The sequence below is a fragment of the Heloderma suspectum genome, chromosome 7 (assembly GCF_057233095.1).
Source record: "Heloderma suspectum isolate Gila_16-S chromosome 7, 16-S_ref, whole genome shotgun sequence".
In the NCBI taxonomy this organism is placed as follows: domain Eukaryota; kingdom Metazoa; phylum Chordata; class Lepidosauria; order Squamata; family Helodermatidae; genus Heloderma; species Heloderma suspectum.
In genome coordinates, this window is record NC_139464.1 from 17,570,439 (window position 1) to 17,586,071 (window position 15,633).

General features: G+C 43.9%; 1 protein-coding gene across 2 annotated transcripts in view; it reads right to left on the reverse strand.

Moving 5' to 3' along the window:
• SLCO1C1 (solute carrier organic anion transporter family member 1C1) overlaps window positions 1–15,633 on the reverse strand; it is a 36,237-nt gene that overhangs the window by 3,556 nt on the left and 17,048 nt on the right. For both annotated transcript variants that reach the window (XM_084809176.1, XM_084809177.1), the window contains 7 exons: window positions 13,280–13,525; window positions 12,264–12,428; window positions 8,769–8,964; window positions 4,714–4,879; window positions 3,796–3,980; window positions 1,502–1,566; window positions 578–695 (listed from right to left, as the gene is read on the reverse strand). In XM_084809176.1, the coding sequence (XP_084665302.1) occupies window positions 578–695; window positions 1,502–1,566; window positions 3,796–3,980; window positions 4,714–4,879; window positions 8,769–8,964; window positions 12,264–12,428; window positions 13,280–13,525 (1,141 nt within the window). The remainder of the gene's footprint in view (window positions 1–577; window positions 696–1,501; window positions 1,567–3,795; window positions 3,981–4,713; window positions 4,880–8,768; window positions 8,965–12,263; window positions 12,429–13,279; window positions 13,526–15,633) is intronic.

The window sequence follows — 15,633 nt, forward strand, 5'->3', positions numbered from 1 at the left end:
GTATTCAGCAGGCTATAGGTAGGCTTCCTATGCCCCTCTATGACATCAGAGAAGCTTAGCCAATGGCAACCAGAGGGGCCTCCTGACTATACACATCAACGATGACATCAAAGCAGATCAGCAAATCAAATGACACTTAAACCCTGTAGGTTCCACACAACTGCTTATTACTACTTGAGCAGAACAATCCTACCTGCCAAGTCAGAGCACTCCAAAGTGTGGGTGGAGCAATGAGAAGGAAATCATTTACAACAGCTGGAATTTCCCCCCATGTTGTGGGCATGGTTGAAGGCTGGGACTGCTTGGAATCCTGTGGATTCAGAGCCTCCTCAGATGTGCCCACACCACACACCCCATCCACCCCTTTTTAGCTCTGACATCAGGGAGGTGATTAATGCAGAACTTTCCTCAGGCGTTGGGAGGGGAGAACCAAGGTGACAAGGTCAGAGCCTTCTCTCCAGACTCGGAGATGAAGCTCCATTATATCCTCTGGATCCACTATATCCATAGGATTGCATCTTCAGAACCTTCTGAAGAAATGAAGTCTTCAGACGTAAAAAAGAAATCACCTAGTTACCTAAAGGCATTCGAATCATACAGCCTGCAAGCACCTTGGCCTCCACATCTTTTGCTTCCCCATTTGAGGCAAGTTGTATCTATTGATACTCCAAAGTATACTGGAGCTGGGATTCCTGCTGCATTACAGAAAAGCAAAACATGGATTTGAAAGAGCATTTGATATTCTATGAGACAGCATAATGATATGGTAAGAAGAATGAAAAGCTTCACATTAAATGAGTGAGCACTATGTAAGCTACATGATTAGATGAGTGAGCACTCTTGAATTCTAATGTATAATTTGGTAGAGAATTTTTCTCCCTAAATTCATTCATTTCCACTCTATAAGCTGCAGTTTGTCTTGTGTGTTTGGCTATCTATCTATCTATCTATCTATCTATCTATCTATCTATCTATCTAATATCCTTTCCATTAAAACAGGACTCAGTGGATCTTATCTTACCCAGTGCTTATCTTATACTGGATGAGCCATGGACAAGAGTTGTGTAGCGACAGGAGCTATACAATGACCCAGTTCGCACAATTGCCAGCACAGTTAACAAGCCATGGTGGCTTGTTAACCATGTCATGTGTGCCAGTCACATCCTGGCCCAGTTTGCTTAATTACCCTCATTGGCGTGGCTTACCATGTTGTCTGAACCCGGTCAGGGTGGGTTGCTTCTGTAGTTAACAAACCACCCAGAACTCAAGGGCTGTTTAAGCAAAACTCAGGCTGTGGCTTGTTACCTGCCTGGCGATCACGTGAACCGGTCCGTTGAATTCCTTGCAGAATTCCCCTTTCACAAGTGCAACTCTGCACGTGCACCAAACTGCATGAAAGCAGGGGGAATCACACCATCTATTTTTAGGCACTATAATCTCAGTCATGTTTTGAATTAAAAATGCTGTCGACATCTGGTGGAAATACAGGACTCATACTTACCTAGAACTCTTATAGCTAAAGTATAGATGCCCAGGGCAAAAGATTTGAGTTGTGGATTAATGCATCTGAAACATATAGAAAACCTTAATTTATAAAGGTGTAATGTTTAATACACATAATGCTTATCTTACACTGGATCTAACAATCTTATAGGACTGCTGCAGCTCAAAGAAAGAGGAAGATTTGGGGGGAATGGTGGGAGAGAGAAGGTAGTTCTCATATACCCAGAGTAAGAAAAAAATTAACCAGGCCTCCCCAAAAACAAAATAGGGAAGATAATTTACCAGGGGTAAGTGCCAGAGTAGCAAAATCCCCAGAAATCAGGAACAGCTGGAGCGTATGGCAGTTGATAATGATGATGATAAAATACTGTGGCAATTATAATTCACTTTGTTTTGCAAAGCATCCAACGATTTAGTCTTCTAATCAGCCATCGGGCATGAGCACAATTGATTGGTTTTAATCATGTATGCCAGCTTTCCCCAATGCAGTGTTCGATAGCCCTTCTCATTCCCACACCATGCTGTCTCTCTCCACACCTTCGAATAATTCTTTCATTCACTTTAAAAGTTTGTTAAAGATGTCCAGATCAGTATAATACTACCACCTTTAGGATTCCAGATGAATTACACTTGGAAGTAAATGTTATGGGTGTCCCTCCCACCCTCAAATCCCCCAGAAATATTTTCAGAACACACTGCCATTGAGTGTTATTTTAGTCTTTTTAATCCTGCATTTCATTTCAGATGCTTAATTTTAAATCAAAAAGGTTCGGCATTTGAGAAGACCCTTCAAAACATGAAGAATTTTTTTTTTAAAGGACATTTTCCAGGTTTGCAGATAAGAACCCAAATATGTACCAGCACACAATCAAATCTGATCAGCTTATATTGGGTCTGGCAAACAAGGGACCTAAGAAAAAAACACCAGATTTTACAATATAGATAGAACTTGGATATCACCCAATAGAGTTGGCTCAAAAGCCATAATTTTCTATGGAGTTAGCTCAAATTATGCATGGTGTGGAGAAAGTGGATAGGGAGATATATTTCTCCCCCCCCTCAAAATATTAGAACCCAAAGGGGTCATCCCATAAAGCTGATTGGTAGGAGATTCAGGACAGATAAAAGGAAGGGCTTCTTCACACAGCGCGGAGTTAAACTATGGAATTCGCTACCACAAGACATAGTGATGGCCACCAATTTGGATGGCTTTAAAAGGGGGGTTAGACAAATTCCTGGAGGAGAAGGCTAACAGTGGCTACCAGACCTGATGGCTACTTCCAGGATCAGAGGCAGTATGCCTATGTACACCAGTTGCTGGGGAACATGGGTGGGAGTTGCACTCATGTCCTGCGTGTGGGTTTTCTTTGGGCAGCTGGCTGGCCACCTTGTGAACAGAATGCTGGACTAGTTGGACCCTTGGTCTGATCCAACATGGCTCTTCTTACATTCATATATTCTCTTTCAAAGCACTAAAGCCTGGTTCATACACGCATGTCACTCGATTTCTCTAGCTTTGATTACCATACACTTGCTGGCTGACAGCAGAATGTGTGAATCTGCGACAATGAAAATCATTGTGCTTGAGGTGACATCAGATGAGCTATGAAAGTTCTTTCCATGATGCTGCAGTATCTTTGATGGTCCACTCAAGCCATTTCCCCGATGTTGCTGTCATCATGAGGAATGAGTGTAAACCAATTATACAAGTATACATTAATGAAGTGATGCTTATATATGTTTGAACAAGCCCACCGCAACATAACACCATCTGACTGTCTTAGACTGCAACCCTAATAAATCCACAGCCAATCAGATTTGGCTATATGATTACATCAGTGAAGGCAAAAACAAACAAACCACAAAACACTGAAAGGTGAAACAGTTTTCAATGCTGCTGAAAATATTCACACACAAAAAAATCCAGTGATGGCTTATTCCCAGTTACCATAAATGCAAAGCTGCCACCCAAAAAAGCAACTTTGTTTCTAGTTCCCCTTCCCCTTCAAAACATCTAGTAGACCATAACTTACATCATGATGCCAGAAATGGTTTGTAATTTCCTGCCCCTTTCCCCACCCCACGATATGGAGTGGAGAGGTGATTTCCAAACTTCATGATATTACAACATGAGGTAAGTTCTACTGCACGTTATAGAGGGGAGGGAGGAACTTGACACATGGCTGCCATTTTAGACAGCAGCCACATATTTATTAGGGAAAATACCTCCCTTGGCCCTCTGTTTCCCTTGAAAATGCCTATTTGCATTCAGTGGAAATTACAGACATTCACCTTAGAAGTAAAATGTATCCAGGAGTTCCTCCGATTGACAATGTATAAGAAGTGATCACTGACACCACTAGAAAATAGAGAAACATTTTTGGACATTCCTTTCCTTTTTGACAGGGTCCCACCAAAGCTGAGGAGTGTTGTGATGAAAGCTCTGAGATTTCCACACAGCTGCAGTTATAAAATATCTGGAATGAAGCAAATAAAATGTGGGTTCAGAAAGTGTCATATGGCAACACACTAGGTTAAAGAAAATCAATGCAGTTTTAACACTGAAAAGCACCCACGTTGTGCACAGCACTTACACATTTGATTTACTTTCCAAGACTACTTCAGTCTTGAAAAAGCCGCTATGAAGACTTTGTATACCAGAACTTTTGAAAAGGTATTGGTGTTATGTTTCAAAACAATCACACTTGACCAAGTCCATGAAAATCTTCCAAAATTAGGTGGGACAAAGACCCAATGAGTTGGATTCAAAGGTGGGGAAGAAAATTGTTTGGTTCACATTTTAATGAGAATGTACCAAATTCACACATCCTGAACCATCCTTTCTGAACTTTGCGATGCAGTTCTCCAGTTAAAAAATGCATACAAAAATGTTAGGGAAAAGTGTCCACAAAAAGGCATGTATTAGCGAAAACGATGTCCAAAAATGGCAGGGAAGGCTGTGCTCAGAAGGTAAGCACTGTAAGAGGTTGTCGGTCATCACCTGCCATCTTCATTTCCCCAGAAGGTGGTAGGTGAGGAGAAGAACAGGAGAAGAAAAGAGAAGACAAGAGAGTACAAAATATATTCATGATCAGCACCCCAGGCCTGAACCTGAATTGACTTCACCATCTACACATGGGCTTAAAAGAGTTGTGTGAATTGGCTCTAGCTTATATATAGAGAGAAAACAGATAGGAAGAAGCCACTTACCATGTTTTTCCCACTTCCATTTGATGTTTTACAACCAGCAAGACAAGCCGAGACATAGGTGATTCCATTTTCCCCACAGATGGGGTCCCATTCATTTTTGGAGCAAATGCACCCTGAGTTGCACTCTGAAAACAGAGTTTGTTCATAGTGGGAGACCTGCTTGTCACTGGGGAGAAGGGAGAGAAAAAAATAGGAGAGTCTTTTCAGGGTGGGCAGGGGGCTACAGTGAGGAGGAGGAGGAGGAGTGGAGAATCCCTCGTGCACTCATGCTGCATTGGATACAATCCAGTATTAAATAGGCTTTATCTGTCTTCTGCTGTTGTAGTGAAGCATTTTATTGTATTTTACGGTGTATTTGTAATTTTAGAGTTGTGATTTTTAACGGTGTTCATGTGTTGTATTGTTTTTATATGGGTTGTCGCCCAGGGCCAGCTCCACCATTAGGCATAGTGAGGCAGTTGCTTTTGTACATGGAACAAGAGGGGGCACCATTTTGTCCTTCACCTCAGGCAGCAAATCTTTTGGGCCAGCCCTGGGCTCCTTGCGAGAAAGGGCAGGATATGAATATAAACAAACAAAAGTTTCCTTTGATGTCGGAGTAGAAACACCACAAATCCTGCATATTTTAGGGAGAGTCACCACCTGCATAAACTATCCAGTCCATGAAGAGCCCATATTTCAAGTTGGATCAATGTGAGCTTCTTTAAACAGTATAGCTTCAATGATAGGGCAATACAGAAATGTAATAAATAAATAAGCAAACAAATAAATGAAGGCCAGGCTTCCCCAATCTGGTGGCCCTTCAGATGTTTTGGACTTGATCACTGACTATTGGGCATACTGGATCTGGCTAGTGGGAGATGTAACCCAAAATATCCAGAGGGCACCAAGTTGGGAAAGGCATGTATAGGCCTTGCAAAGGCACCCATGTACTTGTCTAGTGATTTTAAACCTTTCACATATAAGGGAGGCAATTTGAACATCATCACTAATTTAAACATCTCTGTCAGGAAGATCTTTGTTGCCCAACTGACCTATGGGGCTGAATTGTGGGGATCTGGACAATTTAAACCCTAGAGATGATTAAAAATCAGTTGTTAGAGTTTCGTCTGCACCTACCTCATGGGACTCCATTTCTTAAGGCCCAACGTGAATAGGGCTTTGAGTATTTCCTGGACTAGATTGCAGACGCTTTCTGAAACCATGATAACTCCCTAAAACAGGGGCATTGAACTTCTTTCACCCTCAGGGCTGAATTCTGTTTTGGAGCTGCCCTGAAGGGCTGCATTTCAGTGGTAGGTGGGCCTGAAGACAAAGCAGGGCAGGGCCAAAAGAACAAAAATAGCATCATATTTTAGCTCTAAGCTCTTACTGCCAGCAGCTAATCCCGCTTTTAACACCATGCAATGTTTGGTGTTCTTAGGCATAAACAAAGCACTCCAAATAGAAGATTGCAAAGATAGCTTTTACTGAGTGAGTCACAGTACAAACTTACATTCCCTTCTTACAGTATCAGGTGAGTTCTGATATACCAATCAGTGTAATACTCAAATGAGTTCCCCTATACAATACAACCAGATACAAACACATAACATTACACCTTAGGAGAGGCATTCCAACCTTTTAGAATTAGGGGTATGTGTGTGTACAAAAGCTGGAAAGCCACCAAATGACAGACAGCTGGAGAAAGGCTTAGGAGACGGGGGGCGGGTGTTGTCATCTGGGGAATTCCAGAAGTCCAAATTGGGACCCCAGCAGGGATGGCGTGGACACCTGAGTGGGTCCATGAGTCCATCAGGCTCCCCACCTACTCACAACCGCCAAGCCTCTGGCCTCGCTCATCCCCACTTACACCCTCCTGGATGTTCCCGGCACTCACCCAGATCAATCCACAAGCACCCACCATTTCGCTGAGCTTATTTTTAGAGGAAAAATGGAGGTCATTAAAAATGTGCATATTTAAATATGCACAAATTCAGGCTGGGAAAGCTTGATATATGCAGTATCAGAGGCATTATGCCTCTCATGTTGCATACAGCAAGCTTTCCCAGCCTGAATTTGCGCATATTTAAATATGCACATTTTTAATGACCTCCATTTTTTCCATAAAAATAAGTTCGGCGAAATGGCAGATGCTCGCGGACGGGATCCATGGTGAGTGCAGGTGGATCTGTGAGCTTGTGGGGGCTCAGGGGTGGGGATCAAGTGAGGGTAGTGCTTCAGTGGGCATCTACCGATACCAGGCGGGAGTCCGTCCATTCCTAGACCCCACATAGGCCCCCATAGGTCTGAAGTATGGTACCCCGCCCTAAAATAATGCTTCCGTGAGGAACAGCCAATAAAAGAGCAGCTGCGCAAAGCAATGAAAGCCTTTATTTCTGTACGATGCTCTGTTGATGGCGTCACTGCACAGCCAAAACCTTTTAAGAGATTGGATAGCTGGGAAGGATTTTTCAACCGGTTATGGATTCAGTTTCGATTTCCCATTCTTCCCAATGGCTTTTTTTTTTTTTAAATGCTAATCAGACTTGGCAAGCATACTTCTAAGACCTGAGATACTTTTCTTTGAGAAAAGCTTTTTTGTGTTTACAGTTTCAGACAATGTCATCTGGTCTTGACAGCAAAGATGCTAAAATTCCAGTAAACCAGAAGCTTTGCATGTATGGCCAGGGGTTGGTTGAGGATATCAAGAGTAGTATGCAATGTTAGTCCTACCCAGAATAAACCCATTGAAATGAATGGACTTAAGTTGGTTGTGACTAACTTCAACCCATTCATTTCAATGAGTCTATATGGGATACTACCCCATGTTCATTATGATAATATTGCCCAGTGTATACTGATCGAAGAGTCCAAATTTTAGTAGGTTTCTATAGCAGGGAAGTGCCATATTTTGAAAATATATTTTACCATCTGTTTCTTCAGGGACCCCAGAAGTGCTTTTAAAGGTGGGAGGGAGCTCAAGGTGGTCCAATATTAAATTGGAAATTAAATGTGAAGGGGATACCTCCTGTACTGGAACTATGCCATTCAAGAGTATTAGGCAATCCTATGCATGTTTAGGCAGAAAAAGTCCGACAACTCCCAGCATTCCCCAGCCAGCTATGCTGGGAGTTGTAGGACCTTTTTCTGTCTAAATATGCATAGGATTGTGTCCTTATGGAAGACATGGAGCCTGAAACAAAATGCAGCTGCCTGAAGTATTCCTGTTAAGGGTTCCAGCAAGCCAACCATGCCCTCTTCCAGAACACTCCATTCTCCATTTCCCCCATATATACACCTCCAACAGTCAGCCAGCATTCTGTGGCCACTGAGCATGATCAGTCTGCATTGGGCTGCTTTGAGGATTCCCCACCCGTCCCTTAGCGTTTATTAGAACACGTAATCAAACCTGACTGATGTTTTCATTGACCGCTACTGTACTACCTAATGGCCCATCACACTTAATGAACAGGGCAAGGGATGCAACCTTTACTGGACCATGGGCAGCAGTCTGGAGTGAGTCAGGAGCTGGGAACTGAAGTTAGAACTGAAGAGCAATCGGGATCAGAGGCCAAACCAGAAGTCACCACCAAAGGGCAAGCCCAGAAAAACAAGATACTCCAGAAGTCAGGTAAACCTTGTTGATCAGTCAAGGTTCCACTGAGACAGGAAGCCCTCTACATTCCTTCTTGCCCAGGAGAAGCCAATGGCCAGCCTGGGTGGAATCAGTCCAGAAGGTTCTTCCTCAGTGAGAAACTGTAGTGATATCGCTTGCCACATGGAGGAGTAGTCAGCAGTTCCTGGTGTCATCTTTGCATTTTCCCTTACCCTGCCAGGCCCTGGGGATATATTTAAAGCTAAAGAGCGGCATGGGGGGGGGGGATACCCTTCCCTTCCCTTCCCTGCTAGGGAAAGGGCCTAATGGTGCCCTCATGCAGATGGGGAATCTTTCTCTGCCTTTAAGGACAGATCAGCGGTAGTGTGGGAGGCATCATAGTAGCTGCAGTATAAATAAAAGGACAAGAAAGGCATATTTGGTACAGTATTTCCCAGGACTATCCAGTGGAACATACCCTTGGTAGGAGATGGTCAGACCGGCCACATCTGCATTCTTGCAACCCATTGCAAACAACGAAAGAAGCAGCAGGTAACCAAAGAAGGATGATATCAAGGAGAGCCTGGCTGCTCCCAAAACGTTCAGCCTGAATTTCTTCATGACCAAGCCCCCTGAGAATATCCCAAGGGCTACGGCAGGAATATTGATGAGACCTACAGTCCCCCAAAGAGGAAAATCAATAAGGTATAAATCAATATCAATACAGTGGTGTGGTCATAAATTTGGAAGTGCAGGCACTCAGCATGACAATCCCCACAGCCACACTTCCAAGGAGAATCCAAAATTGCAGGCAGCTGTGTTGATCCATGTCAACAAACCACTTCTAGCCATTTTCCTCTGCTAAGAGCTGGACATTTGTAAAGCTAATGGGTCTTAACTGCCTATTTGAGACCAAGCCACCCCCAAATACTTTACAACAAGGAACGATACGTGGTTGCTTGGAAAATTCATTTCCGCCTAGCTGCTGTGAGTATTACAGCTCAGCCCAGAGGGAGCAGGGAATTCTGAGGCGGGTGACAGATGATATCAGCATCCTCCCCACTAATAAAAAAAAAAGTGTTGGTGCTACATCCCTGTGAGTCTGGCTTCCTCTACATCGCTGAGCTTAGCCGTAAGCTTAGGGGCACACAGAATTCCCCTGAGAGCTTTTGATATTCCTATCAATCCCCCCCCACACACACACACACACTTTTTTTCGCAGTCCCTCAGAATTCCTCTGTTATCATTCCTTCTCAATTAATCCTGATATCCACCAGATGCTAGTTTTCATATATCTATTTTAGTAGTTGCTAACTGTGCAAATCTGAAGGGGTCCATTTCTCTCCCCTCCCCCCTCTCTCTGCCTATCCTCCCCCTGTTGCCCAAAGGAGAGGTTATCTGGACCTATTTTGGTGACTTGCATTATTATTATGCTATAGTAACAGCAATTAAACTTTCACAAATGGTACTTCCTCTGCTTTGCACAATTTTAAATCGTTTCACACATAGCTAGAGGCTTAGCCCTAAGAACAAGCTTGAAATACAATGGAGGGCACTGTGTTATGGGTAAGAATGGTTTTGTAGCGCTTTTTCTCCTCTCAACCAGTGCTCACAGATTACAGTTTAAGAGGTGGCATGCCAGGAAATTCCAGTTTCTATCTTCCAGGATCAAGCACGGCAAGATGAGTCACCAGCAACTGGCAGTCTGTGGGCCAAAATTGGTCTAAAGATGAAACCAGTTGGCATATATTCTTCTACCAGGTAACATATATTCTCCTACCAGGTTCTTCTACTCCTGAAGCCATCTACTAATTGATGGCTTCAGGAAGCAGTAGAATCTGCCAAAAACTAGAGATGAGCAAGCTTTCCCAAGCTCTGATTAACTCAGAAATTACTTGAGTTCTTCCAAAAGATACCAGAGAAACTCAGGTAGGGATGCGTCAGAACTTCACTCCAGCAAGATTTGTTTGAGATTTATTTTTATTTTTTTACGGATGTACTGCCAGTAAGCCAAAACAGAGGTGCCTGCCAAAATCTGCATTTTTTCAAGCTTTCCAGTGCAGCTCATCTTAGGGAAAATGCACAGAATAATGCACGTATTAGGGGAAAGTGCATACAAAGTGTGTATATTTGGGGAAAATGTGTTTTCAGCAGAACTGTATTTCAGCAATGTAAAATACTTGGGAAAACATGCATGTGTTGAAATATGCACAACAAAATGCATTCATTAGGAAAAATGTGCACAGAAATAAATTTCCATATGGGTTTTTTTAAAAAAAAATATCACAAAATCATATGGAAGTGGATGAAACGAGCTTGACCTCAAATATCGGACAATCTTGGCAAGACCAAGATTGATAGATCATCCCTAAAGTCAGGTGATTTTTCTGAGCCAGTCTGGGCAGAAACAGGCTACAGGGGGGAAATGGGGTGAGTGGGGGGGGGGATTCCACCTTTCGTCGAGTTGTTGTTGTTATTATTATATTTATACCCCGCCTTTTCCCCAATACTGGGCGCCAAGGCAGCTTTACAACATTAAAACTTGAACAACTAAAACCTATAAATAGAAGTATACAAAAGTTAGAAATATAATTTAATCATCAATAGCATTAAGATTATATAAAATGTCTAAATGTTAAAAGACAACAAGAAATATAACCATAGTATCCATCCATCATATTCTCACAGGTCCAGACTAGCTATCCCCAAAGGCCTGCCGGAACAAAAGAGGCCTGCGAAAGCCTATCAAGGACGGTGCCACTCTCGCCTCCCTGGGAAGGGAGTTCCAGAGCCTTGGGGCAGCCACCGAGAAGGCCCTCTCCTGCGTTTCCACCAGACGTGCCTGTGATGGTGGCGGGATGGCGAGAAGGGCCTCCCCTGAAGATCTCAGGGGACGAGTAGGCTCGTAGGGGAGAATAAAGTCTTCCAGATAACCTGACCTGAGCCATAGTTCCCTCCACTCTTCAATTTTGCCCCCACAGTGAAGGGAAAGAGTGATGCAGCTCCATTACATTCAATATGACAGGGGTCCCCAACCTTTTTGGACCTGTGGCCACATTTGGGAATTTAAGAACCTCAGGAGTATGTGGCACTTGGACCGCAAGCACTGGGCAGGGTCATGAGGGGTGAGGTAATCCCTAATGTAACCTGGTCCTGTTGTTTAAGGCTTTGTATGTTAACAACAGACCTTTAAACTTGTCTCAGTAGCTTATTGGCAGCCAGAGCAGTCCTTATAGCAGAGGTGTAACATGCTGTTGAAAAGAGGCCCCAGTTAGTAGCCTTGCAGCTGCATTCATCAGCAGCTGCAGCTTCCAGACCAGGCCCAAGGGTAGCCTCATCTAGGGTGCATTTAAATGATCCAGTCTTGAAGTTAACAACACTTGAAACCTTGCGACCAAGGTGTTCTGGTCTAGGAACAGCCTAGGCTGGTAAAAGACACTCCTACACACCAACGCCACCTGAGCTTCTAGTGACAAGGACGGATTTAGGAGCAACCCTATGGTATGCACATGTTCCTTCTGAGGGAGTGCAACACCATCCAGGACAGGCAACTGACCTACTTCCCAGACCTGTGACCCACAAGATGTGCAGAACTTCCTGAATGAATTTCACCTACCTTATAGAAATGATTTTGCTTCCCTGAAGACTCTTCTTATGTTTTGCCCGATCAAGAAACTCCATATTTGCCTTGAAGTTTTGGTTCACATCAGGGGCAGGCAGTGTGGTACCCTCCACATGTTTTGGATGACAACTTCCATAATACCTGACCATTGATCATGCTGGCTGGGGCTTATTGGAGTTGCGGTCCAAAAGATCTGGAAGGCATCACGTTGCCTATGCCTGCTTTAGATGGAGTAAGAAAAGGGAGTTCTGTACCAAAAACTATACTTTGCTTCCATATCAAAGCTCCATTCACAGGACCAGCACAAAGTGGCATCTACATTGTTCCTATAAGAAGGAACCTCAGCCATACCTATGACAAAATTTGTCTTCGATGATGATTGCCCGAACTGCTGCTCAATATATTTTGGCTTGTATGTCACCATGCCAATGAGAGAATTGTACTGGATGATGCTAGAGCAGAGATATAAAAAGTAAACTGGATTCCCAAAGAGGCTCTTCAGTGAAGGCAGAAAATCTGGAAAAAAACAAAAACAAAATGCTTGCTCATTTTTGACAAAGAGCTTGGAAAACAGCAGTGATGGAAGTGTGTCATACAAAATTGTTTTCCTAGTGAACGTCCTTGCAGAGGGTTGGATCCAGACTGTCATGCTTAGAGTAGAATTATTGAACTCAATGGGACTTCAGCTAGTCTTGTGTAACCAGTGAAGTGGGTGGCTACTAAGAGGAGGGCCTTTTCGGCTGTGGCACCCTGGCTGGGAATGAGCTCGCTAGTGAGGTTTGCCTGGCACCTACATTGTATTCCTTCCGGCACCAGGTGAAGACCTTTTTATTTTCCCAGGCATTTTAGCATTTTAGCTTTCTAGACTTTTAGCTTTGGTATTTTGAATCTGTATTTTAAATCGCTGCTAGGTTTTATTCTGATTGTATTGTTATATTGTGGTACTAAAGTTTTTATATTTTAATGTTTTTATATTTTATGTTGTTTTACTGTGCGCTTTCTAGTTCTAACTTTTGTGAACCGCCTAGAGAGCTTCGGCTATTGGGTGGTATAGAAATGAAATGAAGTAAATAAATAAATAAATAAATAAACAAGTCCCATTGATTTCAGCGGGTTTACTCTAAGTATGACTAAGTCTGGATCCAATCCATTGTTGAGAATATATCTTATTGGGCTAGCCATTAAACCAAGCACCCCACATGGGATGATGGCCACCCCTTCATGGAATGACATGGTTCTTTGACTTCCCTGAAGGTCAAGCTATCTTTTAATTACTACTATGAGCTGAGACAGTTACTAAACCAGCTGAATTGGAAGCTAGATCAAAAGCCTGACTATGTGTCGATTAACTAGACAGATGGCCTCACCTTTAGCCATCTCGAGAAACTTGACTTGCTCTTGGTAGCTGATGCCATGTTCTCTGCTGTCTTCCATGATGAACTTGGATTGCTCAGAGGAAGTGCTGGAATCCTTTCGGGCCTCTGGCCTTGGAAGATGCTTTGGTAAGAACCAGAAAGGGATAGCAGCAAGGATGCTGATGACCCCTGCTATTAAATAACCAAGCCACCAAGCTCCTACCCACTGAGAGTCCTTATGAGTTATGGTTATGCTGTCTATGAAAAAAAATGAAGGCTTCTGTTATCAATAGAATTGATTCAAAGATTGTCACAATTTCAAATATGGACCAAGAGTGCCAGAGGGAGCAATCCTATGGCTGTTAGTCAGTGGCTAGATGGCCATAGGATACACCAGTTTCCAGGAACCGACCTTCCCCCCCACTCCCGTGCTGCCTCACAGGAAGCTCGGAATAGCCCTGAGCTCTGTGCTCAGAAGAGAAGCACGGAACGGCGAAAATGGGGCGTTCCGGGGGGCATTCTGGGGCAGGGAAGGCGGAAATGCCGCTACGACACATCCTATGTGTTGTCTGGCAGCTGCTACCCCTGCTCCACCTTCCCGTGGCTGGACAGCCGAAATTGGCTGTCTAGCCACAAATGCAGGGTGGCTGAAGCACAGAGAGGACAATCCTCTTCATGCTTCTCCTGCCCTGCATTGGATAGGCGGTCGCCTCCAAGTTTGGAGGCGGCCGCCTATCCTCATAGGATTGTGCCCTTAAGGATGCACGAGTATCCACAGGCAACATGTTGCTTCCCTCTGGTTTAGAACACATTGGTGTCTATTGCTTATTTATTTAGGATATGTATAAAGCGTTTTTCAGCACACACACACAAAAACGTTCTCAAAGTGGTTTACATAGAACTAAGGATGGGTGGTAAATTTATTTGGTTCACATTTCAATGTGACCTCAACAGATCTGCACTTCCCAAACCTAAATGCAAACAAGAGTACAGGTAGATATCGAAATCTGTACTTTTCTGAAGTTTGTGATACAGTTCACAGATGAAAAAAGGCACACAAAAATGCATGCATTTGAAAAAGGATGTACAAAAGTGCATATGGTTTGAAAAGCCCACCCCAACCTTATTTATTTAATGGAAAAAGTTGCTTGCAAAAGTGCGTGTGTATTTCTTTTAAATGCACACAAAAACACGTACAAATTTTCATGCAGACTAAATAATACTAATACTAACACTAACAATCTGATGCAGAAATGGGATGAAACAAGCCTAAAGGGGTGGCGGGTGAGGAATGAAAACCTGAATTAAATCAAGCTACATAGACCCACCCGTCTCTACATAGTACACGGTTGTTTACAATCAAGCTTCCACCTGTAGATTTTCTACTCCGGGGCAAAAGAAGAGAGAGTCCCTAGCCTGGCATCTAGTTGGGTTGTGATAAAGAGTAAGGCTGTGCAGGGACCCCCTGACCCACTTCGGAGGCTGATTTGGAGCTTCTGAATCTGCCCCAGCCTGCCCTGGCCCGATGCGGAGCCAGGCCAACTGGATCTGGACAGCTGAAGTGCCCCCACACACACCCAGCCATGCGAGCTCCACACCCAGCTGCGTGAGCCCCCTGTTCCTCCTTACCTGGACCTGTGGGGAGCGCTCGCAGCTGTCGCCGTCTTGGAGGGAGGTGTCTCTTTTTCCAGTAATTAAATGTTGTGTAAACTGCAGCTGTAAAGGGACCATTTTACAACATTTCAGGTGTAAATGGCCCATAGATGGCTCCTTTATGACCACAATCTACACAGCATTTAATTACCAGAAGAAGAAGGGTCGCCATTTTAAAAGAAAATGGTGACTCCCTCCAAGATGGCTGCGGGCGCTCCCGACAGGCCCATGTAAGGAGCAGGGGGCTTGCGCGGCTGGGTGGGTAGATGTCCAGATTGGGCCAAAGCGGCCTGAAGCTCTTCGGATCAATCCCAATCTGCTTTGGGCTGATCCTGACCCACTCTGGAACCAGACCGCTTCAGTCCAAATCACCCCAATCCGCTTCGAGATTCGGGATTCCGACCAAAGCGGTGCACAGCCCTAGCAAAGAGAATGTGAATATGTGAGTCAACCCCTGTGCAGAGAAGAGCTCAAATGGATGGAAGTTGGGTGTAGTGAAGGGTCGGGCCATCAGCTTTGATACCCTCCCAGCATGCAAGCAGACATTTCTACACACACTGACTGCCTGGTACAAGGCTTGTGTATAAACAGCAACATTGGGGAGAGCACTGATTAAAAATCAAGCAGCTATGCTGAACCAGTGTCTCATATGTAGGACCATTCCCCACCCCTCCAAGAATTTAGTTGGCTTTAAGTACCTTAGCCCAATCCTG